The 21511-nt window shown below is 42.1% G+C and overlaps 1 protein-coding gene across 1 annotated transcript; it reads right to left on the minus strand.

The window, feature by feature from the left end:
• Positions 1-4140: 4140 nt before the first annotated feature.
• Positions 4141-20346, minus strand: chrna11 (cholinergic receptor, nicotinic, alpha 11). The gene is made up of 10 exons (XM_051067636.1): positions 20018-20346; positions 17960-18100; positions 17558-17602; positions 17144-17253; positions 16973-17052; positions 14392-14559; positions 14104-14298; positions 11549-11635; positions 9903-10012; positions 4141-8139 (listed from the first exon to the last, which is right to left on the minus strand). Exons 1-10 carry the CDS (start codon positions 20279-20281, stop codon positions 7405-7407), a joined length of 1935 nt encoding a protein of 644 aa, XP_050923593.1. The 5' UTR covers positions 20282-20346; the 3' UTR covers positions 4141-7404.
• Positions 20347-21511: the final 1165 nt, after the last annotated feature.

Raw genomic sequence — 21511 nt, forward strand, 5'->3', positions numbered from 1 at the left:
GTAGCTTAGGGAGGTCTAAGATGAATAGAAAAGTACAGTGTCACCAGTTTTCTAGAGCTAAACAAGTGACGAACAGACCAAAGAAAGACTGTGCTTGTGGCTTGATTAGTAGATATCCAGTTTATGCGTGGATGTGCTTTGCTACAGTGATTGTCTTCACTGTTCTATTGTCCAGTCTCTTTTTTTTAAATCTCACATTTCCTGCCTGCAAACAGCCTCAGGTCTGCAGGAAACTGAGAAGTGCTGTACAGTATATAACAGGTCCCATGGCAGGGAGCACAGTCGCTAATAAAAGGTCCAGAGGCACATTATTCTTGCAGAGCAACGGCCACAGTGACATTTTGATGGTCACATGCTGCACAGATCTTTATGTTGTTCTCTGTGTTCAACAGGAGCCAATGCAGTCCGTGGAGAGGTAGTGGCAAACTGAGATGAAGCATTATTCAGACAAAAAACACAGGGTTTCTTAATGCACCCCGTGGAACCAAGCCCATAAAATGTTGCGTGCGCTGGCACTGCTGACGTGAAAATACTCATCTCATTAGAGCTGTCTCACGTGGGCTCTGCATGCTGACAGCAGGCTGCCACCCTGACTTCACCACCTGCCCTCACTTTTCTTCTTTTATGTCTGACTCAGAAAGAACAAGGTAGTATTTAAACTCTGCAGTGTTAATACTCGTTATCTTGACTTGACTCATCATTAATCCCTATGAAGACTATGATCTGATACCATCAGCTTATATACTTGATACTTCAATCACAAGAATTAACATTGTCTTCATTGTAAAACTCAAGTGAAAACTCAGCTTTGTGAATTAAGAATTTATATTTAAGTTGTTCACTTGTGATGCCTTGTTTCATATTAAACTAACTAACTAACTAACTAACACATAAAGTAGCACATGCTCCACCTTGGCCTGCTGATAATATAACTGTAGAAAATGTGAAATGTTAAAATAACATGTCAAAGTTAAAACTTGACTAAATCTGATTAGAAAGGAAACATTTTTTAGATTTTAGTCTTGTTTCCAAACACAACTCATTTCAATGAAATTTCAGCAAGGATATTTCATCATGTAATTAGAACCTGCTTCACACAGAAACTAGATTAGAGAAAATATTCACTTTTAAACCAATTTAGCTTGTTTCTAATCTAAATGTCTAGACATCTTTTGAACTGTGAACTAACAAATCAGTCCTAATAATAATAATCAGATTGTTGTGTACTAAGTTATTCAGAAGAAAGAGTCTAAATAAAGTAAGACCGGAGTTAAGACCTAAAATAGATCTACAACCACTCGTTGCAAAGTGTGACATGTAGTAGGGAGGAGAAGAAATCGAGACAGTCGAGTGATTTTAAGTGTCAGGTTGGAATAACGTCCTCAGACCCACAGACTAGCTTCTTACCCACTGGTCACACCTGAGGGAAAATGTGTTAAGTCCACTTAATGTCCACTTGTGTTGAGGTCTCAGTGAAAACCATGTGGGAGTCTCTCCAACGTGCCATTCTCAGTTTTACAGACACAGGCGGCTGTGATGGTATTTTTCTGGTGGATTTATTCTGTCTGTCTGGTCTTGTGTGTTTATCAGGGGGTAAACACACAAGACTAAATGAGTAAATGACTTTCTTGTGTTTGTTCTCTGTCTGCTTCACAGAGTAGAAGGATGGATGTGAAATCTCAAATAACATTATGTAACAAAAAAATTATAATTATGTAATGTATAATTAAAAGGCATAACAGTTTCAAATCAGGACTCCTCACACCCTTCGTGCATAGATGTTCTGGATTATCCTCGTTTGTTTTTCCTCATTTTAGTAAATCCATTTGAGTTGCACTGAATTGCAACATTCTCCAGAGATGGGAAACTAAAGACGGGTTATAAACATGTCCCAAAAACTGCAGTTGAGATTTAAATGCAATTTCATGCTTAAAACTACTCTGAAACACAGTTTTTGAATGGCATCAAAATACATTTGCAGTAAAATACAAAGCTAATTTCTATCTTATTTGTCTATAATTTTTTGAATGTTTTTGTTACAGGTTTTTGATATGACTTACTGTGGTTTTATAATGGTGAGGAAAATAGCAGGTGTCTAAAATAATCAGTGTCAGTGGATCAGGCAGGTTTTATCATGATACCTACCTTACTGCATTTTAACATGACATTAAAGCACATATAACAGCTCGGCTGACGTGGCACTTTTGCACTTGTTCTGGTTCCACCAGCGGCCTTTGGCACTGTTTAATAAAAAAATGAATGAGTGGACGAGTCTTAGTTCATTATTCACAGTGCAAGTGGCGCATACATAAAACTTCATTGATCCCTTCATGTTGGAAGTTGAGTAAAATTCCATATTAACTTATCATTAGTATTTGATCCTTGGCCAATTCTTGTGTGTTTTGTAGGTAACTGAGTAGAAATTAGTTCCAAGGAAACTTATGAAGTTATTTATAGCTTACCTTGGAGTGTTGGATTCATTTTATTCCAATCTCTTCTTATCAGTAAGAAATCAGAGCTCAGTCAAGCTGATTTTAACAGTCATCTGTGCTGTAGAGACGAACCAGCCACCCTTGACTTATTGGTTGAGAGGCCTGTGTTCCTCGGGGCGGACACCTCGTGTCCACTTAACCCTGTGACCGCGGCGGCCCGGGCTGGTTAAACAGCGGTCTGTAAAGTGAGTGAATGTGGCTTGGAAGGATTAATCAAGCCTAACGACACATCTGTAGGTAGGCTCGCTGGGAGGAGTGAGCATCAATCACCGTCTGGAGCACCCCCCCCCCCCCACTCTCTCTCTCTCTCTCTCTTTCTCTCACTCTATCTCTCTCTATCTCTCTCTTTCTCTCTGCTTCTCGTCAGCTGTATCGACCAGTGCCTTTGGGCCCTTGGTAATTAAAAGGCATTGATCGGCCTCAGCCGCAAGATGTTAGGATGCGATCGTGCTGCACAGCACACTGGGATCCTTGGAGGAAACAGGTGTGTATGCACATGTGTGGATGCATCTGAATATGATGTAACACTGTACATGTATATCACTAGTGTGCTGTGCAAATGTTTATTGAGCATCATGAATTTATGTGTTTCTGTGCTGAGTGTGTTTGCATCATGTAATATTTTTCCCTCGTGTGTTGAGCCTTTTTGAGGTTGACTTGTAGTTTTCTTTCTGGTTCATTTGTATGCTTTGCAGTAACTGCATCTTTTTAGCTTACATATCGGCACTCCATTTACATACTCATGGAGCTGTGTGAGGCCTAATGTGCCTCCAGTGAGGTTCAGTGGAAGTACCAATCTGGTAAAATATCTGAGGCCTGGGAGAAAGCATTAGGTTGGTGCTCTTTTATTAAATGAGAATTGGGGAGGGGAGGGTAGAAAAAAAAACAACAACAACTGATTGATTCTGTGCATACACAAACCCTGAAGCTCATCTTCCCCATGGACACACACACACACACGTTCTCTGTCTTCTTTTATTCCATCTGAGTGAACACAGTAAATCTAAGTGCTGCTAGATTGCTAGCGCTGCACATTTTTTGACCTCGGAGTGAAAGAGAGTCAGCCCGTCAAACAGAGAGCCTTGCCTGGGCTGAATAAGGACCAGCGCTCTACTATAAATACACCCCCGGTGCTTTACTCAGTCTGACACACTGACTGAGTGACACAGTGAAGGCCACGCTCCAACACACATCTGCTGCATTTGATGGACAAATGGCTGTATGAAAATATGTCTCTAATTTCTGTTTATTTCTGTAGTATATATTTTCCCTTGTGGTGTGATATACGGCAGTGGCCTTTCATTTGATGTCTGTGACTGAGTTATGCTTGTCTGAGCGCCCATCTCCCCTGCCTCGGTCCCTCATAAATCCGATGAATTACCCAGTATGCCCCTCTTTCCCCCATTAATCCCCCCCACCCCACCCCCCACCTTTTCTCTCATCCCATCCCCACCCCCTCCTCTCCTTCCTGAACGAGTGATCAATTAAGGCGCTGTCCAGCGCTTGGTGCGCGTCAGCACTTTCTCTCCTCCTCTTACCCCCTCGCTCTGTCATTTTTCTCTTCTTTTTGGGTGTCGGGCCAGCCACTGTCAACACAGAGAGATAGAGAGCAGAGCAGACCAAAAGGTGGTAGTAAAAAAAAAAAAAAGAGAGAGAGAATCTTTTATTTTCAGAATGAGAAATACTCTGTACAGATGTGAGTGTTCAGGTGTCAGTATGTGCTGGAAGGAGAACATCCTTCTGCAAACCCGCCCGGCAGGAAGTTTACTTTCCGTCTGTCAGGAGACTTTAGAGAGGAAGAAAGAGGAGACAGTAGATGAAGGGCTGGTGTAGAGATAAGGTATTTATACAACTATCTCTACACTCTGTGTTGCAGTTCACAGTGAATGTATGTCTATAGCCATCAGAGACAGACAGTGTAGGTCAGGAATGTAGTAAACATATTTTGTCCTGCTGGATCTTTGCGTAAAAGCAAATGTTAATGGATATTTTAAAGGATAAGGCTGCTTTGTTTTTCTTATTGTCATCAAAGCCCATGAAAATACCAAAACTAACAAGGCATTTATCCCATAAACAAGTATTGTCTGTGCAGCAAAAGTCTGATGTATCTTTTTCCAGTGTGTCATAGAGCCCCATTGTTTTCTAAAACTATTAAAAACACATCACTGAGTCACATTGTTGCCCTGGGTGAAATGTTCTTTCATCACAATAAAAATGGGCACTGTATTTAGAGTCAATCCCACATACATATCCCGCTGCTGGAAACACTACAGCACCAAATGTTTTTCAATCTGCAGCTGAAAATAGTCCCCATCAAATGCACAATTTGTTCCTGTTTGAGTGATGTTTGGTCAAAACTAGTGTCCAACTGCTTTGGGGAGTATTGAGAAACAGATGTAATGTAGGTTTAGGTCTTTTCATAGGATTTGTTGACATTTTATAAAATATTAAAGAAAGAAAAAACGCAGCTTTATCCTGTTGTGTTGTTTGTTTTTTGAGGAGTTTCTCCAACTGGTCAGGCCACATGAGGAATGAATTCCTTATGTCTCTGCTTACAGTTTGAATGTACTGTTTGAAGAGTGAGCTTTAACCTTGTTCAGTTCGCAGGTATCAGCCACTCAAGTGCAGGAAAACACACTTTATCTGGGGTTTAATACTAAACATTTGTTTTCACCCGTTCCGACAAAAATAACTGGGTGTGCTACGTAGGCTGGGTGCATGACACAATAAACAACGACGACTATTTATACTGCTACCACTGTTTTCACAAATACTGAAAAATCCTATAGTTGCAACTTTTTCTCTCGACATATCTATAATTATCATCAGTGGCTGTGTACCATGGCTGCATCCACATGTAAACTAATATTATAAGAAGAGACTGTGGCAACATAAAGCACTGAGAAATGATGCAATTACCTGTGCTGAAGTGCGCAGAGACAAGTTGTTAAAGGTAGACTTGCAGCTGGATTTCTGTTGCCTCGAGCTATTTTCAGTGACTCATCCTTGTCCTGTAATCTTGGGCTGTGTACGTAATCACCCCCTCATTCACTATTCTCTGTGAAATAGACACTCAGTAATAATAGATGTAGAATCACACAATGGTAATGTATATATAAAAAAATTTGATGTGTTGCATCGTGGCATTGTTTCACTGATGTTACATGTAAATTATTCCGCTGTGGGAATGTTTGGAGGCATATCGTGCATTAAGTATCACAACACTATACGGTAAAAACTGGATGGAAGGAAGTTTGATATAATGCAGTTTCTCTGTTAATTCTAAATTGCTTATATGTAATACAACTTGTACTGTGGTCAGATCAGACAGCCATCCATGGAAAAATCATAACATTTAATTCATTCATTCAAAGTGTCAGCAGAGACACAATAAAGACATTTATGGCTCTCTGACTCTAAGTAGAAGAAAAAGTTCAATTCCCTCAAAGGCAAACTAATTTAAGACATAGCCTTAGATGACTTTTGGCTGAAGGTCGTAGTTTGAATTTAAACCTTTTAAATCACCACTTTATTAAATGGAGTCAATTTCATGAAAATACAGGTCTATTAAAATCTCATCTCTTATTTTAGATAAATGTGGAATCGCTCATGAAGCTGTAAACCCCTAAAAGGTTCTGACAGTAACTTGATGGGATGTCACCTCTCCGTATTCATTTTAGGGGTTTTGAATCTTAACCCTGTTTGTGTCCTCTCATGCAAGTTCAAGCACCTGAACTCCCATTTCAGCCTGAATTAAAGCTTTAATATGAAATCCAGTGAGATCCGTTGGTCTATTAGGACCCTGCCAGATACAATTAGGTAACTGCTTCATGAGTTATTATTGGTTCAGGGCTCTGCTTTGGTGCAGCCACCGGCCACTATGTTGTTGATGACCAGTTAATTCAGTTTCCCAGTCATGATAAGAGCTGCAAACCGTGCCCGCTGCTGAGGAGCTTTTGATCTCTGCTGATTGTTGCAGATTGGCAATCGGCTCAAAGAGATAAGGCGTTGGAAATTTGAGGTGGTTTGCGAGCAGAGAGGGGTCTTCATCTTTTAAAAGCTTATTAGTCTTAAAGATTATCCAAGGTCTTTCAATTTGACGGTCATTAGACAGATGTGATTGAATAATAAATGAGATCCTCTTCTGTTCCTCTATGCTGCCGCGTTCTTGATCTTCGATCCACTTTTGTATATCAGAGCATCAAACTTCCTTACACCGCCTTAACTCTGCCAGCGTTGCAAGGGAAGAAGTCTCGTTTCTTCGGGACCACTCTTTGTTGTTCGTCCTTGTAAAAGACTCTTTCTCCTCTCCTCTCCCCGCACTCTCCCTCCTCACATCACTTTAAACGATGCAGTTCTCTCTCAACATGTGGGAGTGAAGGGCTGTCTTCCCTCCTCGAGAAAATAAAACAGCCAAAGTCTGTCTTATTTATCTGTCCCTATCTATCTGCCTGTCTCTATTCCCCTCTTAGTCTCTCAATCTCCTCCATGCTTTAAGAGCCGGCTTACTTGGGGTTGCACTGGACTGATATCGTCTCTTCCTCTTTCCCTTTCTGACTCATCTTTCCCGTAATTCTTGGGGGGAAAGTCTTTGAATTAACCACAATCCATTTCACCTTGTCAAGAATCTGATAAAGCACCCTGCTCACCCTAATCTCATTTTAACTTCACTCTGTATCCCCTTCCTCATCTGTTTTCTTCTTATATTTCAGTTACAAAACAGAATGTATTGCAAAGAAAACCATTTCTTTTTTTCTATTTCCCAGTTCCTCACAATCACACAAATCACAGAGCCTACAGTCCGCTGGAAATTGTGTTTCCTTGGATCGGGGCCCATTCCATCCTTCATCCTATATTTAATTCCTCTCATCCATTCCTTCACGCTTCTCCTCCCCTTTTTTACTCTTTCCTTTCAAACAAAGTCCTTTGAAATAGCCTCCACAAAGTTGGGAGCAGACATGAGGATAGAAATGGTGCATATGATATTGAAAACGCTGAACGCCACCAGACAGAGACGGTCGATTACAGCGCCTGCAAATTTCCACTGGTCAGCCATGCTCTCGCTCTCGTCCTGCTCCCGGAAACGGTCTGCCATGTAGCGAACCTCCTCCAGGATGGCCTGTAGCTGGGGGTCTCCTATCCCTGCAGTCGAGCACCCTCCAAGCCCACCGGGTCCACCTCCAAAGCCCCCGCCACTGGAGACGGTGCTGGGACAGCCAGTATCCATATTAGGGGTAGGAGGTGGTGGGGAGCTGCAGAACTGCGCTGGCAGGTGTGGAGGCGGGCTTCCTGCTACTCGCGGAGGCCCCGCCGAGATGTTATTCCTCTGGACGGGCTCTGATAGCATCGAGGGGTCGTCCATGCTCTGGAAGCCCATGTAGAGAAGGTTCCCATTGTTGTTAGCACTGGACTGGGCGTGGAGGTGTGGGTGTCCCGCATGGAGGGGCCCTGTTTGGAGAGGAGCCAGGTTCTGTGGGTGCAGTGGATGGAGGGTGGGATCCGGAGGGTTGGGAATGCTCCCGCTCTGGGAGCCGGAGGAGCAGCGCCGCAGATGGGGGGCACAGGGGGGCCGCTCGGGGTCATCATTCTCTCCCGGTCGCTTCATACGCAAGAACCATGCAACCCACTGTAGCAAGACGAGCTGCACCTGTAGAGAGTGAAAGAGAAATGTAAAGATGAGCGTGGAGGGTGGGAAGCAGCAGAGCAGGAGAGCATGAAAGCACAGGAGGAGGCAAAAGAAAATATTAGAGAGCTGTAAAACAGTGAAAACCACCTACACATCTTGACCTTCACGTTACGCCAGCTAAGCTGGGCTAATAGCCTCATTTGTTGCGGACTGACGTCGGTGCTGTTTCCAACCTTGCGTTTGGTTTCAAAATGCAGCTGCAGTTCTATAAGCAGAAGAATGAGCTCCTCACCAGGGACGCCCAGTTAAAGTGCCTGAGGCAAAGAAGATTTTTTGCTTTAACTGGATTCCCAGCAGATATGATACTCACTAAGGCAGTTTTAAATTTGAACCGTGGAATTATTGAGATTGACTGTGAGATTACAGTTTCCTGACTGTAATGAGCTGAGCAATAATGTTTCCGTAAACTGCAGCATTAAGATAAAAGGAAGATTGGCTTCTCACAAGTTTGTACAAATTTAAACCTTGGTATTTTATTTTCTTCACGGCTCCCCTTGTTTCCTCTCCTCCTTTATTGTCTCCGTTTGCTCTTTCCTTCCTTTGTCTCCTCTTTTCTCCCCTTTGTTGTTCTACTGTGTTTTCTCCTTGTTTCCCCTCCTCTCCTTCCCTTGTTTCATCTTATCTCTTTTCCTTTTTTCCTCTCCTTTTCCACTTCTATTCCCTCCTTATTGCCTCTTTCCTCTCCTTGTCTCCTCCTTGGACACAAACTCCCTTGGACACAAACTACGCGTCCCCTGAAAGGGCATATTGGCCCAACAGCATCCAGATGGGTGTCTGGCATCTAATGAGAAGCTAATGTCCAGATGACTGCTCAATTAGTCTCCACCGAGTGTGTTTACTGGCCAGGTAACAGTCCCTGTTGTTGCTGCTGTTGATGCCGTTTTTGTCCGGGCTGCAATTATGAACCGTGCTGGTTCGATGGCCTCATCTGAACCACATCAATTAGCTTGTTAATTGGCCATCGGGCTGTCTGAACAGGCCATTCATCAACACAGCGTCCTTGCAAAGTGTCGATACACAGCATCTGCACTCTCACACATCCAAGCTATCTTATCTGTACATATATGGATTAATGAAGACCTGTCAATTTTTCTTTGCAATCCAAACACAAATCACAAAATAAAATACATGTTATATGTTACATTTGTTGATTAATATTAAGAAAATATTCATATTTGTCAAGAACTGTTTTGAAAGCAGCGGTTCCCTGAACCAATTCCAAATGATTTTTATATTTCATGCCATTATTTCAGACCCTTTTTTCCACATTTCATATTTCTGAAATATTCACATTAGTACAAAACTTTTGTCTTGATGCATTTTTTAGCATTAGGCAGAAGGGAAGAAAAATAAGAAAAAGGAATGAGTCAAATCGAATCCGCCCACATATCCAGAGTGCTTTGAAACGCACTCCAGTTGAAGTCTGTGGCGAGGCATTTGATGAACACACTCAGGCAGACTGACACTGCTGGATGAGTCACAGCTGAGGAAGTCGGAGAATAAAAACAGAAAGGAAACAGGCAGAGGAGCACAGGTAGCACGAACAGATGGATGGAATGTTATTGAAAATGTTAGAGTGAAGGAGTGATACCAACGCTGATATAGAGATTAATAGAGGGAATGTATCACATCGAGGGGCCGTTTGTAAGATTTAACAAGGTGCAGAGCATGATCTATGTAACTGATAATGCAATATAAGGTTAAGATGGAGAGTGTGAGCTCACCCATTTCGGCATGTTCCCTCCATTTGGATCGTGGTGATGATACTGCAGAACCACCACAGTGGCGATAACTGACATCCCAACGATGATCATTATACTGGCAAAGTACTGACCTGGGGGGAGTATAGAGCGATATTATATTTCATTTTTAAGTCACTTTAAACACAGTGTAATTTCCTACTGGTATATTTACATCCACAGTAGGCTCTGATTTGGCACACCGTCCAATAAAAGTCTCTGTAATTTGAAACCAGGGACAAAAGTTTCAAATTTTCATCATCAGAAATCACCAGCATTTTCTGAACATTTACATGTAGTTCATGTAATATTTCTGTTTCATGCACAGTAAGGTCAATGAGATGAGCTCCTTTGTTTATGGCTCAGAAATATGTTCACAGGATTTTAAAGCATCTGTAAGGATTAGCTTCTCTCTTTTTCTCCCCCTGTTTTATTCAAGGTGAACGCTTTCTTTATTAAATATCATGTCAACCGTGAGACCTGCTACCAGCAGTACTGCCTGCTAGTTGTCACACTGTGTTTGCAAAATAATCAAACACAGGGTAGTTATTCTTAATGGGAAAAAAAATGCTGAAAGCAACACTCTGATGGTTATGACTCTGCTTTTTTTTTTCTCAAGTTTTTAATGACCAGGATTTGTGTCTTTAGGCGGACATGGCCTTGCATCCGTCTCTGGCTGTAATCTTCACTCACTAAACATAATTTCCAGCAGTGTGTGCCCACAATCAATTTAGCCAATTAAATTTTAAGGTGAACAGATGGCTAAAATAAATTTTGTTGTTCTGTTTTTTGGCATTTTGAAGCTCTGTCACTTTGAAACACTTGGTAGTATGTTGTAATTGAGATTGTGTATTTTCAACCTTTACTTTGTGTTTTGCCCATCTGAATAGATAGTCTGAGGATAGCAGGTGTGATAACCTTAGCAGATAGTGACTTTTGCAACAAACTGCCAGCCAGGGTGGCTCAGTAGATGGCAACATTGATCGGTCTACCACTTTGGTCCAGATTGAATCATCCCAACAACATCATCAGATGGATTGTCAAAAAATATTGTACAAACGAGTGATCCGCAGAGGAGGAATGCTAGTAACTTTGATGATCGTCAGATTTTTTTCATTTGGTTGTTGACAAAAAACCCTGCAAAACTAATAACATTCCCATCAGCCACAGCTGTAGTTTGTGTTTAGTGCCAATTAGCAAAGATAAATATGTTAACGGGCTGAACAAAGATGGTGAATATGGCAAACATTATACCTGCTAAACATCAGCTTCTCAGCATTGCCACTGCATGCATTTCCTTAAGCAGAACTGCTGGTGTGGCCGTAGACTCTTTGTTTGTTTGTTTGTTTTTGATAAATAAATAAATAAACCTGACTTGACTTTGACTTGAAACCACCAGAGCTCAACCAGAGGCCTGTTCCTACTACAAACCACTTACTACCAGATATTGATTGTCACTGTCACGCAGTTTTTTTAATGAGTAAAACATCTTCATCTCACATAGATAATCATTAGATGTTGTTATATCAATAGGGTTTAATTGGGTGTCATGAGACCAGCTGAGCAATTTTCTTGTTGAGGATCATGCAAATCGTTTGTGAAAATACACACAAACACTGTCTGCTACATACCTATGAGAGGGACGGAGTCAGACGTGGCTGGCATGATCTCTGCGACCAGCAACATGAAAACAGTGAGAGACAGCAAGACAGTGATACCTGTACAGACAGACAGACAGATAGATAGATAGATAGATAGATAGATAGATAGATAGATAGATAGATAGATAGATAGATAGATAGATAGATAGATATGAGAACTTCTGTTAAGCAATCAATACTGTGGTTTCCTCCTCTGAGTCCCCTGGTGCTTTCTTGTGAGAAACTGCATTAGTGTGTTTGTTATTTTGATAAATGATCACACTCGGGATGAGATCAGGTTCGATTTATGTAAATGACCAGCTAATGCTCGTACAGTGAATTACTTTTTGACATTCTGTACCTCTACAGCAAAAAGCACTTCAGCACAGCAAACAGCCATTTTTTTTTAAGTTGTCCAAACCCCGCCTGCGTGCACATGAACACACACCTTCATACACCCTGCACTGAAACTCATCTCCAACTTAATTTACCCGGCTCCACGCTATCTGTCTCACTTCTCCAACAGACAGAATTTAGGGAGTGCTTTGCTGGCATAACTGCCCCCATTCAGGAGCATTCAATTAAACTCCTAGGCCGTTAGATAAAATATGAATGCCCTTTAAGGGTATTAAGAAAATTAAAAATGCTTCTTTTATGTTGCTTTTTTTTTATCTCAAAAATGACACTTGTTCTTTTTAAAAGCATGGTCCTCTAACCCTAAAGGCTCAGCCACTTGGTCCCCATGTGTCCTCCATCAAGCGGAGTGACAGAGTATTTTCCTGGAAGGCAGTGTGTAAGCTTTCTCCCCTTAATCAATTCACTAGCCTTAATTACATCAATAGGTTAACTGGCCGTGTGTGAAAGGGTTGGCATTTTTTTTGTCAGTAGAGAAATGCTGCGTAATGCATCCTGTATTGATGTTAAGGATACTTTGACAATGCTGTCGCTGCCTCCTCCCTGAGTTCCCTCCTTCTCAGACATGAGCCAGATAGTATTCGCAAAAAAGCAGAGGCATTTATCAGAATTTGTTTTGCTGTATTCAGTGAGCGATCAGACAGGTACAAAAACATTGCGAATGATGTTTTATTAGAAAGGGGCAACTGATGATTATTTTCATTATTGGACTAATCTGTTTACTGTTTTCTCAATTGATTGAATTTTTTTGGTCAATGTAATGTCCTAAAATAGTGGAGCACTGCCTTCACAGTTTTACAGAGCCTCCAAATTGCTTCTTTTGTGTGACTGACAGTCTGCAGATATTCCATTTATTATGGTATTTTCTGTTTTTAAAAACGACTGATCAGTTATCATTTTTCTGTCAACTGAGAATTCAATTAAACAACTTATCTCTCCAGCTCCATTCAGAAAGGTTTAGACAATCTAGAGTTTTTATTATCCTGATGAGGTGAATATCACTCATCTCAAAACAGGTCAAAAACAGAAATTTATTTGCGGCTGCTTCCACTGCTTCCCCGCGCTCTCTCTCTCTCTTTCAGCCTATTGTAGTGCGATTCGATTGTCTCCCATCCTTTTCCTCCTCATCATTCCTCCCTCTCTCTTTTGTGCTGTCCTTTCTCATCCCTCTTGAATTCTCCTCCTGTCTGTGTTGCCTTTTTCGTTACCTTCCCACATCCATCCATCTCTGTTCCTCCTCCTCGCATTTTTCATCTTTTCATTTCATTCTGTAATCCCTCTCCTCTCTCGGATCCACACCCTCTCCCGTTGCCTCTTTCATGCCTCCCCGTAGTCTTCAGTGCCACTCCTTCATTTTTTTTCTTAGCCTTTATACTAGGAAGGTTCTCTTGTTGTGAGCGCTCTGTCTGAAGCTTCGTTGTGCTATATACCTGTACTTTTACATCTATGGGATTTTCTCATGGGCACTTCATGGGTAGTTTTGGTGCTGAGGGAGGCAAGTGTGGTTGCAGATTTCCATTCTAGTCTAAGATATAAAACTTTAAGAATCAAAATGAAAACATGTCTTACAGCTCTCCTATTGTTAGCAGTCTATTGGTCAGTAATGTGATTTATACCATAGATCATTACATAAAACGCAACATTATCATCATTTTTTGTCATCTATATTTCTCTTGTAAATTTTGTATCCGACTGAAACACATTGTGTTTATACTTGAGGCCTAAAAAATGTGCTGAATGCATTTCCTTCCTCATAAGACTTTGGCAAAGATGATTTTTTATAAAGACTGACAGCTGCACTGTTTACATCGATGTTTACTAACTAGCAGTCTTCCTCTTTCCTGCCTTCGTTGGCACATTGAGGCACAAAAACATGTCTCCATGGTGCTACTCGTGGTCAAAATTTTAACAGGCTACCTTTAAGAGTAAATATGGTATTTGGGGAAAGTAACAGAAACAGTTGCTCAACATGTTTTATTTTTTATGGACTTGCACTGAAGTTCACACTGGTCTGTATCTTGCTGCGTGCGCGTTCAGAAGCCAAGATGTTGCACTAACAAGCCCAGTTTTCTCACTGCAGCTGCCTTTTATGTATCTGTTTCATCTCTGATAGCTGTTTTTGATCCACTCACCCAGTGAGATCTTCTCCCCGGAGTCAGCTGGCAGCACAAAGATGAGCAGGGTCATAGAAGACAACAGCACGCAGGGGATGAGCAGGTTCAGGGCGTAGTAGAGCGTTCGCCGCCGTATTGTTATGACAAATGTCACATCCGGGTAGGGCTCCTTACAGCAATCGTAGAAGGCCTCATTTCTGGTGCCAGGAACTCCTGGAAGCATAGGGACAGAGGGAAATTGACTCTTTTGCTCTATGACTTGACGTTTTTGTTGAGAATACAATCCAATGGCTTCGCGCTACTTACCTATCAAGTCCCACTCTCCATTGGGCATGTAGCTTGAAGTGTCAGCATCGTTCATTTGAAGGTCCAGCAGCCAGCCGTCGTATGTCCAAGAGCCGAACTTCAGCTCGCATTTCTGGATGTCAAAGGGAAACCAGCGTACATCCACGTTGCATGTGCTCATAAAGATTCCTGACAAGAAGACAAAGGAAGACAAGACAACAGAAGACGGCAGAGAGTTAAAGCTCCACAATCAATTAACTAAACGACAATATTGACCCCTGCAGTTTCATGTACAGAGGTGACAGGGGAAAGATGTATCAGAGGACCACTTGTGTTGTGCAGACAGCCCGCTCTGAATATCAAGTAATCATCATTTATCAATTTCATATCTATCCAGATCTGGGGACTAGATTCTTTACTCAACCACCTAACATTTTTTATATAGAAACAGTGAGGAAAATGCTGCATCACAACCAAGAGTTTTTATTAAGATTGTGCAGGTCTATGGAGAGTTTCTGTTATGAAATTGAGTTTAGATGCAGGAGAAGTGAAAGCAAAGACTAGAAATCAAAAGAAATACCCATAAAAAAACAAAAAAACTTGGCAGCAGTATTGTCACTCACAGGTTTCAGATATCCTGCTCTGCAAACAAATGTTGTTTCTGTGCCCTGCCTGCACACACAGCTGTTAGCTATAAGCCTCGGCGATGGAGGGAAACATCAGCAGTGACACTGAAAAAATGAGATTGCGCCATAATCAGATTACCACTTTTATTATGCAAAATAAATGCACTCTCAGGCGCTATGCATAGGCACATGCGAGCAGGAAATCATGAAGACACACTTGCGCTCTGGTATCCACCCCCACTCCCGCCCCTCACCCCCCTCCAAAACGAAGAATCACAATGATCCACGCTGGCAAACTCCAGCCCTTAAAGTAATTACTGAAATAAATGAATCAAGCCCATTTAGACGTTCAAGATGCGCACACAAAACCAAAAACGCCAATGAAGCCTTACAGGATCTCAAAGGCATTCATTATGAGGCTGCCGACATGCAAATCAGCCTCGAGACTGGCGTGAAAGAAGAGGTTGGAAGCAGAGAAAGGAGGTTAGCAGGTTGAAAGCTGGTTTTAAAGCAGAAGCTGGTCTCAAAAATGACACCAAATTAAGCAACAGCCACACTCTGTAAAATGAAGTCACTAACATTAACTTCTTGCCTTTGCTTTCATGGGGATGATGTCTTTATAATTACTCCCATTATGAGCTCCCTGAAACAGTAATCCCCTGAATTACACTGATCAGGTAGAGGTAGTTCTGTCTGCCTTTGCAGTCCACTGCTCTGTGCACCTTCATGTGCACCTTCATGTGCAGTATATTTTTGAAGATATCACATAACCTTGAACCAACACTCTCAAACAAGACACCTGGATTTTTCTTTTTCTCTTTCTGCAGCTTGGAACAATCTCTCTCTCCTCTCTCTCACTCTCTGGCAGAGCACATGTAGCTCCCAAAATAAAACACCACCATTCTGGAATATCGCTTTCCAAGAAGGCGTTACGAGGGCCCGGAGACAAGATTACCACGTTGCAAATGCCACCTAACACAGATATGAGCTAAAAACCTGCTACTGCCTTATCTCCTGCCATACCATTAAACCCAAACGTAACAGCGGGGCCCACCTTTACCTCTCGCAGCAACAAGAGGTGTTCTGCAAATGGTGGTATGCAGCAGACACGTGGGATACAGCACCTTTAAATTATTTACCGTGTGTCAAGCTCCTGCTCCACTCCTGCCACCCACAGACCTGTTACCTTTTATTTACTGACAATAACCAACCTGAAAAGACCTCGGGAACTGCAACCAGGCTTGTGTGAGGGAGTCGGAAAAGCTTGTGTGCTTATTCTTTTCCCCTGTTCTCCTCATCCTCCTCATTTTTTGCCATTTACTCCATCTCCCCTGCTCTCCTCCTCATCATGCATGTGTGGTAAAACCTCCTCCTCTCATTGTACCAAACCAGGGCGCTATCTTTTTATTCTTCCCCCCTAATTGGCTCTCATCCAAATCACAGCATTAAGGAGCTCCTGTATTTACATTCAGCGGCAACCTATTAATAAACATGGACCACTGGGGAGAATTGATAGGGTGGCTTTCTGAGCTCATGAGCCTTGACTTTTACTTCAGAGGGCCATTTCAACTCCCCCACCCCCACCCCAAACACCAGGGATTCAGCCTCAGCCCGTTGTAATCTGGCGTATAAAGAAATGACTGAAGAAATACAAAGTAAAGACCTGTGGAAACCCAGGGGAGCTGTTACTTTCACAGGCTTGCACGGGTCTTGCGTTTTGGGGGTGAAGACAGGAAGCAGAGGAAGCGAGCATCTCCTATTTATAGGTATTACACACAGCACTGGGAATCTGTAACCAGTGAGTAACCAGAGGTTTTGTTTTTAAACTAAGAAAATATTAATGTCAAGTGTACAAACTGGAGAGACATGTGGAGATTGTGGAATGAGACAAAGTGATATGACGGGAGAGAGGGATGAAAGATAGTGAGAGCATGAATGGCAAACAAAAAAAAGGGGGGGGGGGGGGGGGGGCTCACCTGGAGGCAGATACTCGGCGTAGCCACTGGAGTTTACCAGAATATTGGTCTTAAAGGTGGAGTCAAAGTCGTCATCTGCACTGAGGAAGGACAGGAGAGGGAGTGACACCATTTGTTGAAATATAATGTGTGTGTGAGGTGTGTTTTTAAGTGGGTGTATACATGTTTTACCTGTTGTAGAGAAGGATGTCCGGGGTCCAGATCTGATCTGTGGTGAAGCGGAGGTTTTTAACTCCCGGATGTTCGCTCTGGTTCCACTGGAGATAGTGGTCGAACCAACTCTTAAACACACACACACACACACACACAGATACAGTCTGTATCTGAGTGGACTACAGGCAATCTACGTTATCTCCAATCCCATCTGCTCTTCAGTTTAGATGTAATGTAAATAAATCATAGGTACAAATCATTTGATTCAGGCAAAACAACCAAAAATCCATCTACACATTGTTATCGTTGGATTCACAGTGTAGATCACTTCTTATTCTCTAGTTCATGTAAAAACATAAAAAGCACCTAAACCCGTAATAGCTGCAAATTCATTATCACCTCAAACATTCAAAGTCTCTCAGGGGTCCTTACCATCCGTAGCCACATGTTAGAGGTTAAGACCTGGTTCTTCTCATCCTACAAAACATTAAAACATGTTTAGCACATTTTTTTTTCTTAGACTTTACTTGCTCTGTAAATCACAAGTCAGAGAGTAGAATATAATCTCCAAATCCCTAAATGCATAAAGCCTGCAGTTATCACCATTATTATTATCATTAATATCACAGTTTCAGGCATAAACAAACAGAATACTTAACTTGGCACTGAATTATTAGAATTTTCTTTTTTTTCAGGCTAATCTCCATATTAATTATTGAAACAAGACTAGAGGTTCTGAATGCTTATTGTTCCCCAGGAAAAAAAAAAAAAGCTTCATCACACCGATTAAACACATAATATATCTGTAATATGGAAACATGTTTTCACACCTACCACATCCATGATCTGTATCAAAGTGAGAGAAAAGACAACGGTGAGAGGGTGGGAGTCGTTTCCCACTGGCCGCTCCATCCGGTTGTAGTCTTTGAGGAGGTTCTTCAGCAGGTTCCTCTGGTGAGGACCCTGCAACTGACACTGGAGAGGCAGACAAATATGAGAGGATCTGACAAACTCTTAATCTGGAAATGGAAAGACAGGAACACTTGAAATCATAACAAAAATCTATGCATGCCAACATTTTATTCACCTCTAATGGCAGATTAAGAATGTGTTAATTTCCTGTGAAGTGAATAAAAATGACACCAATCTTCAAGAAGAACCTCCAATAAAAACCTCATCAGGGAATAAAATGAGACTTTGGGATGGGAGTACAGGCAGGCAGGGAGGGAAACTGAAAATAGTTGCTGATCAAATCAGAAGATTTTGCCCTCAGGAACTAAATTTCCTCATCTATAAATACATCCAAAGGAACATAACTGAAAGGAACAGATACAGAGGAAGGAGAGGAAGAACTGGAAATTTGATGATGAAATTAGCAGAAATAAAAACTGATCTTTTATCATTAGTCACGTTATCTTGACATTTCAGTTAAGCTAGAAGTGAAACATAAAAATCGCTCAGTCAACTGAAATACACATATATGAAACAAGACGAAATGACAAACAAGAAAAAATCTGAGAGGAAGAGTAGAGTAAACAGAATAATAGAAATAGTGAGAAACATATAGTGATAATTGATAATGAAATATAATATATAGAAAAGCTGATAAACATTAAAGCTAGAAAGTCATAACAATAAACTAAAGTAGAATCTTTGAACAACAAGGTACAGTTTAACATGTAAAGGATGTTGTGTAACCGTAGCTTCTTCTAGTCAATTTCCCATGGTTTTTAAATCTACCAGTTATATCTTACAGTACAGGGGATTATTATAAAATTATTTCTCCAGTAGGTGCAACAGTGCAGCAATTAAAAAGATGGTTTCTTGGTTTGGAAATTTCAGTCTGGTGTTATATAACCTCAGTAAAGTGCTAGAAAAGCAGATGCAGGATGTACTGTATATGGGACAGTGTCCAACAGCACGGAAACATTTTTTGTTTCTGATTTAGAAGCTGTCTCAGGGAATGTACAAGGAGAGAATCAGGGTTCTAGACTGGGTTTAAGTCCCAATGGAGCAGTGGCAGTGGCAGAGGAGTGTATTCATGGTATTGTAAGGTGCTTCTAGCGTCTTTGAAATTCAGTCTGCAGAAATACAGCCTGAAACTTTCACCCTGTGTGCATGTCCTCTTCTTTTTATTCGCTGCACTTTCTGGCCCTCAAACCTCTTTTTTGAAAACACACAAACAAAACTGTAAAGCCTTTTGCTGCTGTAAGGAAAGTCCCCCCCCCCACTCCCCTCTCCTCTCTCATCTCTGTCACCCCACTGTCAGCCCTTTACATTCAGCGACGACTTCTGCTGCTCGGCTGCAGCAACACGTCCACAAAAACGACAGGGAGTCGGCAAGATGGAAGAGCCGTTCTATATGTGCAATTCAATTGATCTATGACCTATTTTCTATGGAGTATGATCCCCTGACGTGCACATACAGAAAAAAGGTGGGGGTCGAGGGGGTGGGGGTTGTTGGAATGAGGATAGAGGAGCGATGAAATGTTATGACTGCTGCTTCAGATTCTTTTACACACTGTCTCTGTCATCTGCCTCACTGCACAGACTAGATGTCAGTCTGACTGTTAAAACATCTCATGTAGAGGCATCCAACCCCTAGGTCAACACAGCATGTGCATCCAGAAGAAAAACAAAACTATGGAAAAATCTCAGAGATGTAAACAAGTAAGCAAACAGGTGAGTCAGATTCTCACTTTCCTGCTTCTGGAGTCTTTTTTGTTTTCTACTTTAAAATCTTATTCTGGTGTTTATCTCACAAATCAAGCATCAAAAACCACAGAGTCCCATTCCCAAAATCCTATAAAATCACACTTTGAGACTAAAGTGCAGATGCTGCAATCTGATTTCTAAAAGCAGAGTGAAAGACAGAGAGAGAGAGAGACGGACAGGCTCACCGTGGATCAGAGCAAAGAATCCAGAGAGGAGGAGAGCCACCGAGTGCCACATCCTGGTGGTGAGGAGCAAGAGAAGACAGGAGGCAGAAGAGGAGATGCTCCGGATGTTTGGAGGACGGAGACAGAGGAAGAGGAGGAGGAGGACTAGGAGGAGAAGGAGGGTAGGGAGGAGAGGAGAGGCGAGGAGGAGGAGAGGAGAAGGGAGGACAGACTCAGGAAGCTGCTGAAAATCCCCCAGTCTGCATCCAGTCGGCATCGGAGGGAAAGAGTGTGAGTGTGTGCTGGAAGAGAGGGAGCGCAAGAGGAAGAGGAGGAGGAGGAGGAGGAAGGAGAAGGAGGAGATGGTCGCTGTGAGCTCTCTCTCTCTCTCTCTCACTCTCTCTCTCACTCTCTCGCTCCCTCTACCTCTGTACCTTCCTTGTCTCTCTGGGAGGTGGGACTAAAATGGAGAGCACAATAGAGAAAAATGTCAGTGATGGGGGTGAAAGGGTTGAAGATAGAGCAGGTTTTAATTGGTCCACCGCCATGAGTTCACCTTATAAAACACAACAGAAACAGATGATGTGCGTGGTTTGAAATGATCCCTGTGCTGATGGAGAATTGATTGAGGGAGGTAAAGTGTGGAAACAGTGGAAATCCAAACATGTCAGCAGTAAAACACAGAAAAGATGAGGGGGGAACTGTTCTGTGCAGAAAAAACTAAATTTGTGCACAAAACCTGCACCAAGCATTAACAGGATTTCCTGCACATTCAAGCCCATTTATTCTCTTTGTGTGCACCAAAACAGACATTATCAAAAGAAATACTGAAAGAAATCTAGTTGTCTGCATTAAAAGTGTCTCCTCCTTTTTATATGTGAAGATAAAGATCGGATAGATAGGAGCAGAATTACTGGTTAAAACTTTACTCATTTCACACTTATCCCCTGTCTTCAATCCCCTTTGGATACAGTATCCCCCGTCTGAGTGTGTGTGTGTGTGTTTCTTACGGTTGGTTAACGTGTAGCTCGACATGTGTCAAAAATATATGGCTGCTGGTTACACATATGATAACACACCACAGTGGTTACGGTCACGCACTGGTGGACTGGAAACTGTCTGCCTGCGAGTATGTGCGAGCTCCCCACCACCTCCCCACCCCCACGGGGGGTGAGCTTTGAATCAGCGGGGCAGATGGACTCCAGTTTAATTGAGAAAGTGCTGGGCTCTGCAGGAGGGCAGCGGGAATGTGCATAGTTAAACTCTACTTCTCATTTGTCCTCACGAAATGCTGATGCAAGGGCAGAGGCAGCGAGAAAACGAAAGACTGAGAGAGGAGGGAGGAAGAGGAGGGGAGGGGGGGGAGCAAGAAAGGAGGAAGGAAGAGTTGGACTGTATAATAGATTACCCTATTACTTCTACTGCCCTTCGGAATTACCCCCCTCTCCTAGGCGGCCTGTCACACATCCAGAGCGCTCCCGAGCTACAGATTCATGCTCGGCTGCGC

The sequence above is a fragment of the Lates calcarifer genome, linkage group LG3 (genome assembly GCF_001640805.2).
Source record: "Lates calcarifer isolate ASB-BC8 linkage group LG3, TLL_Latcal_v3, whole genome shotgun sequence".
Taxonomy (NCBI): domain Eukaryota; kingdom Metazoa; phylum Chordata; class Actinopteri; family Centropomidae; genus Lates; species Lates calcarifer.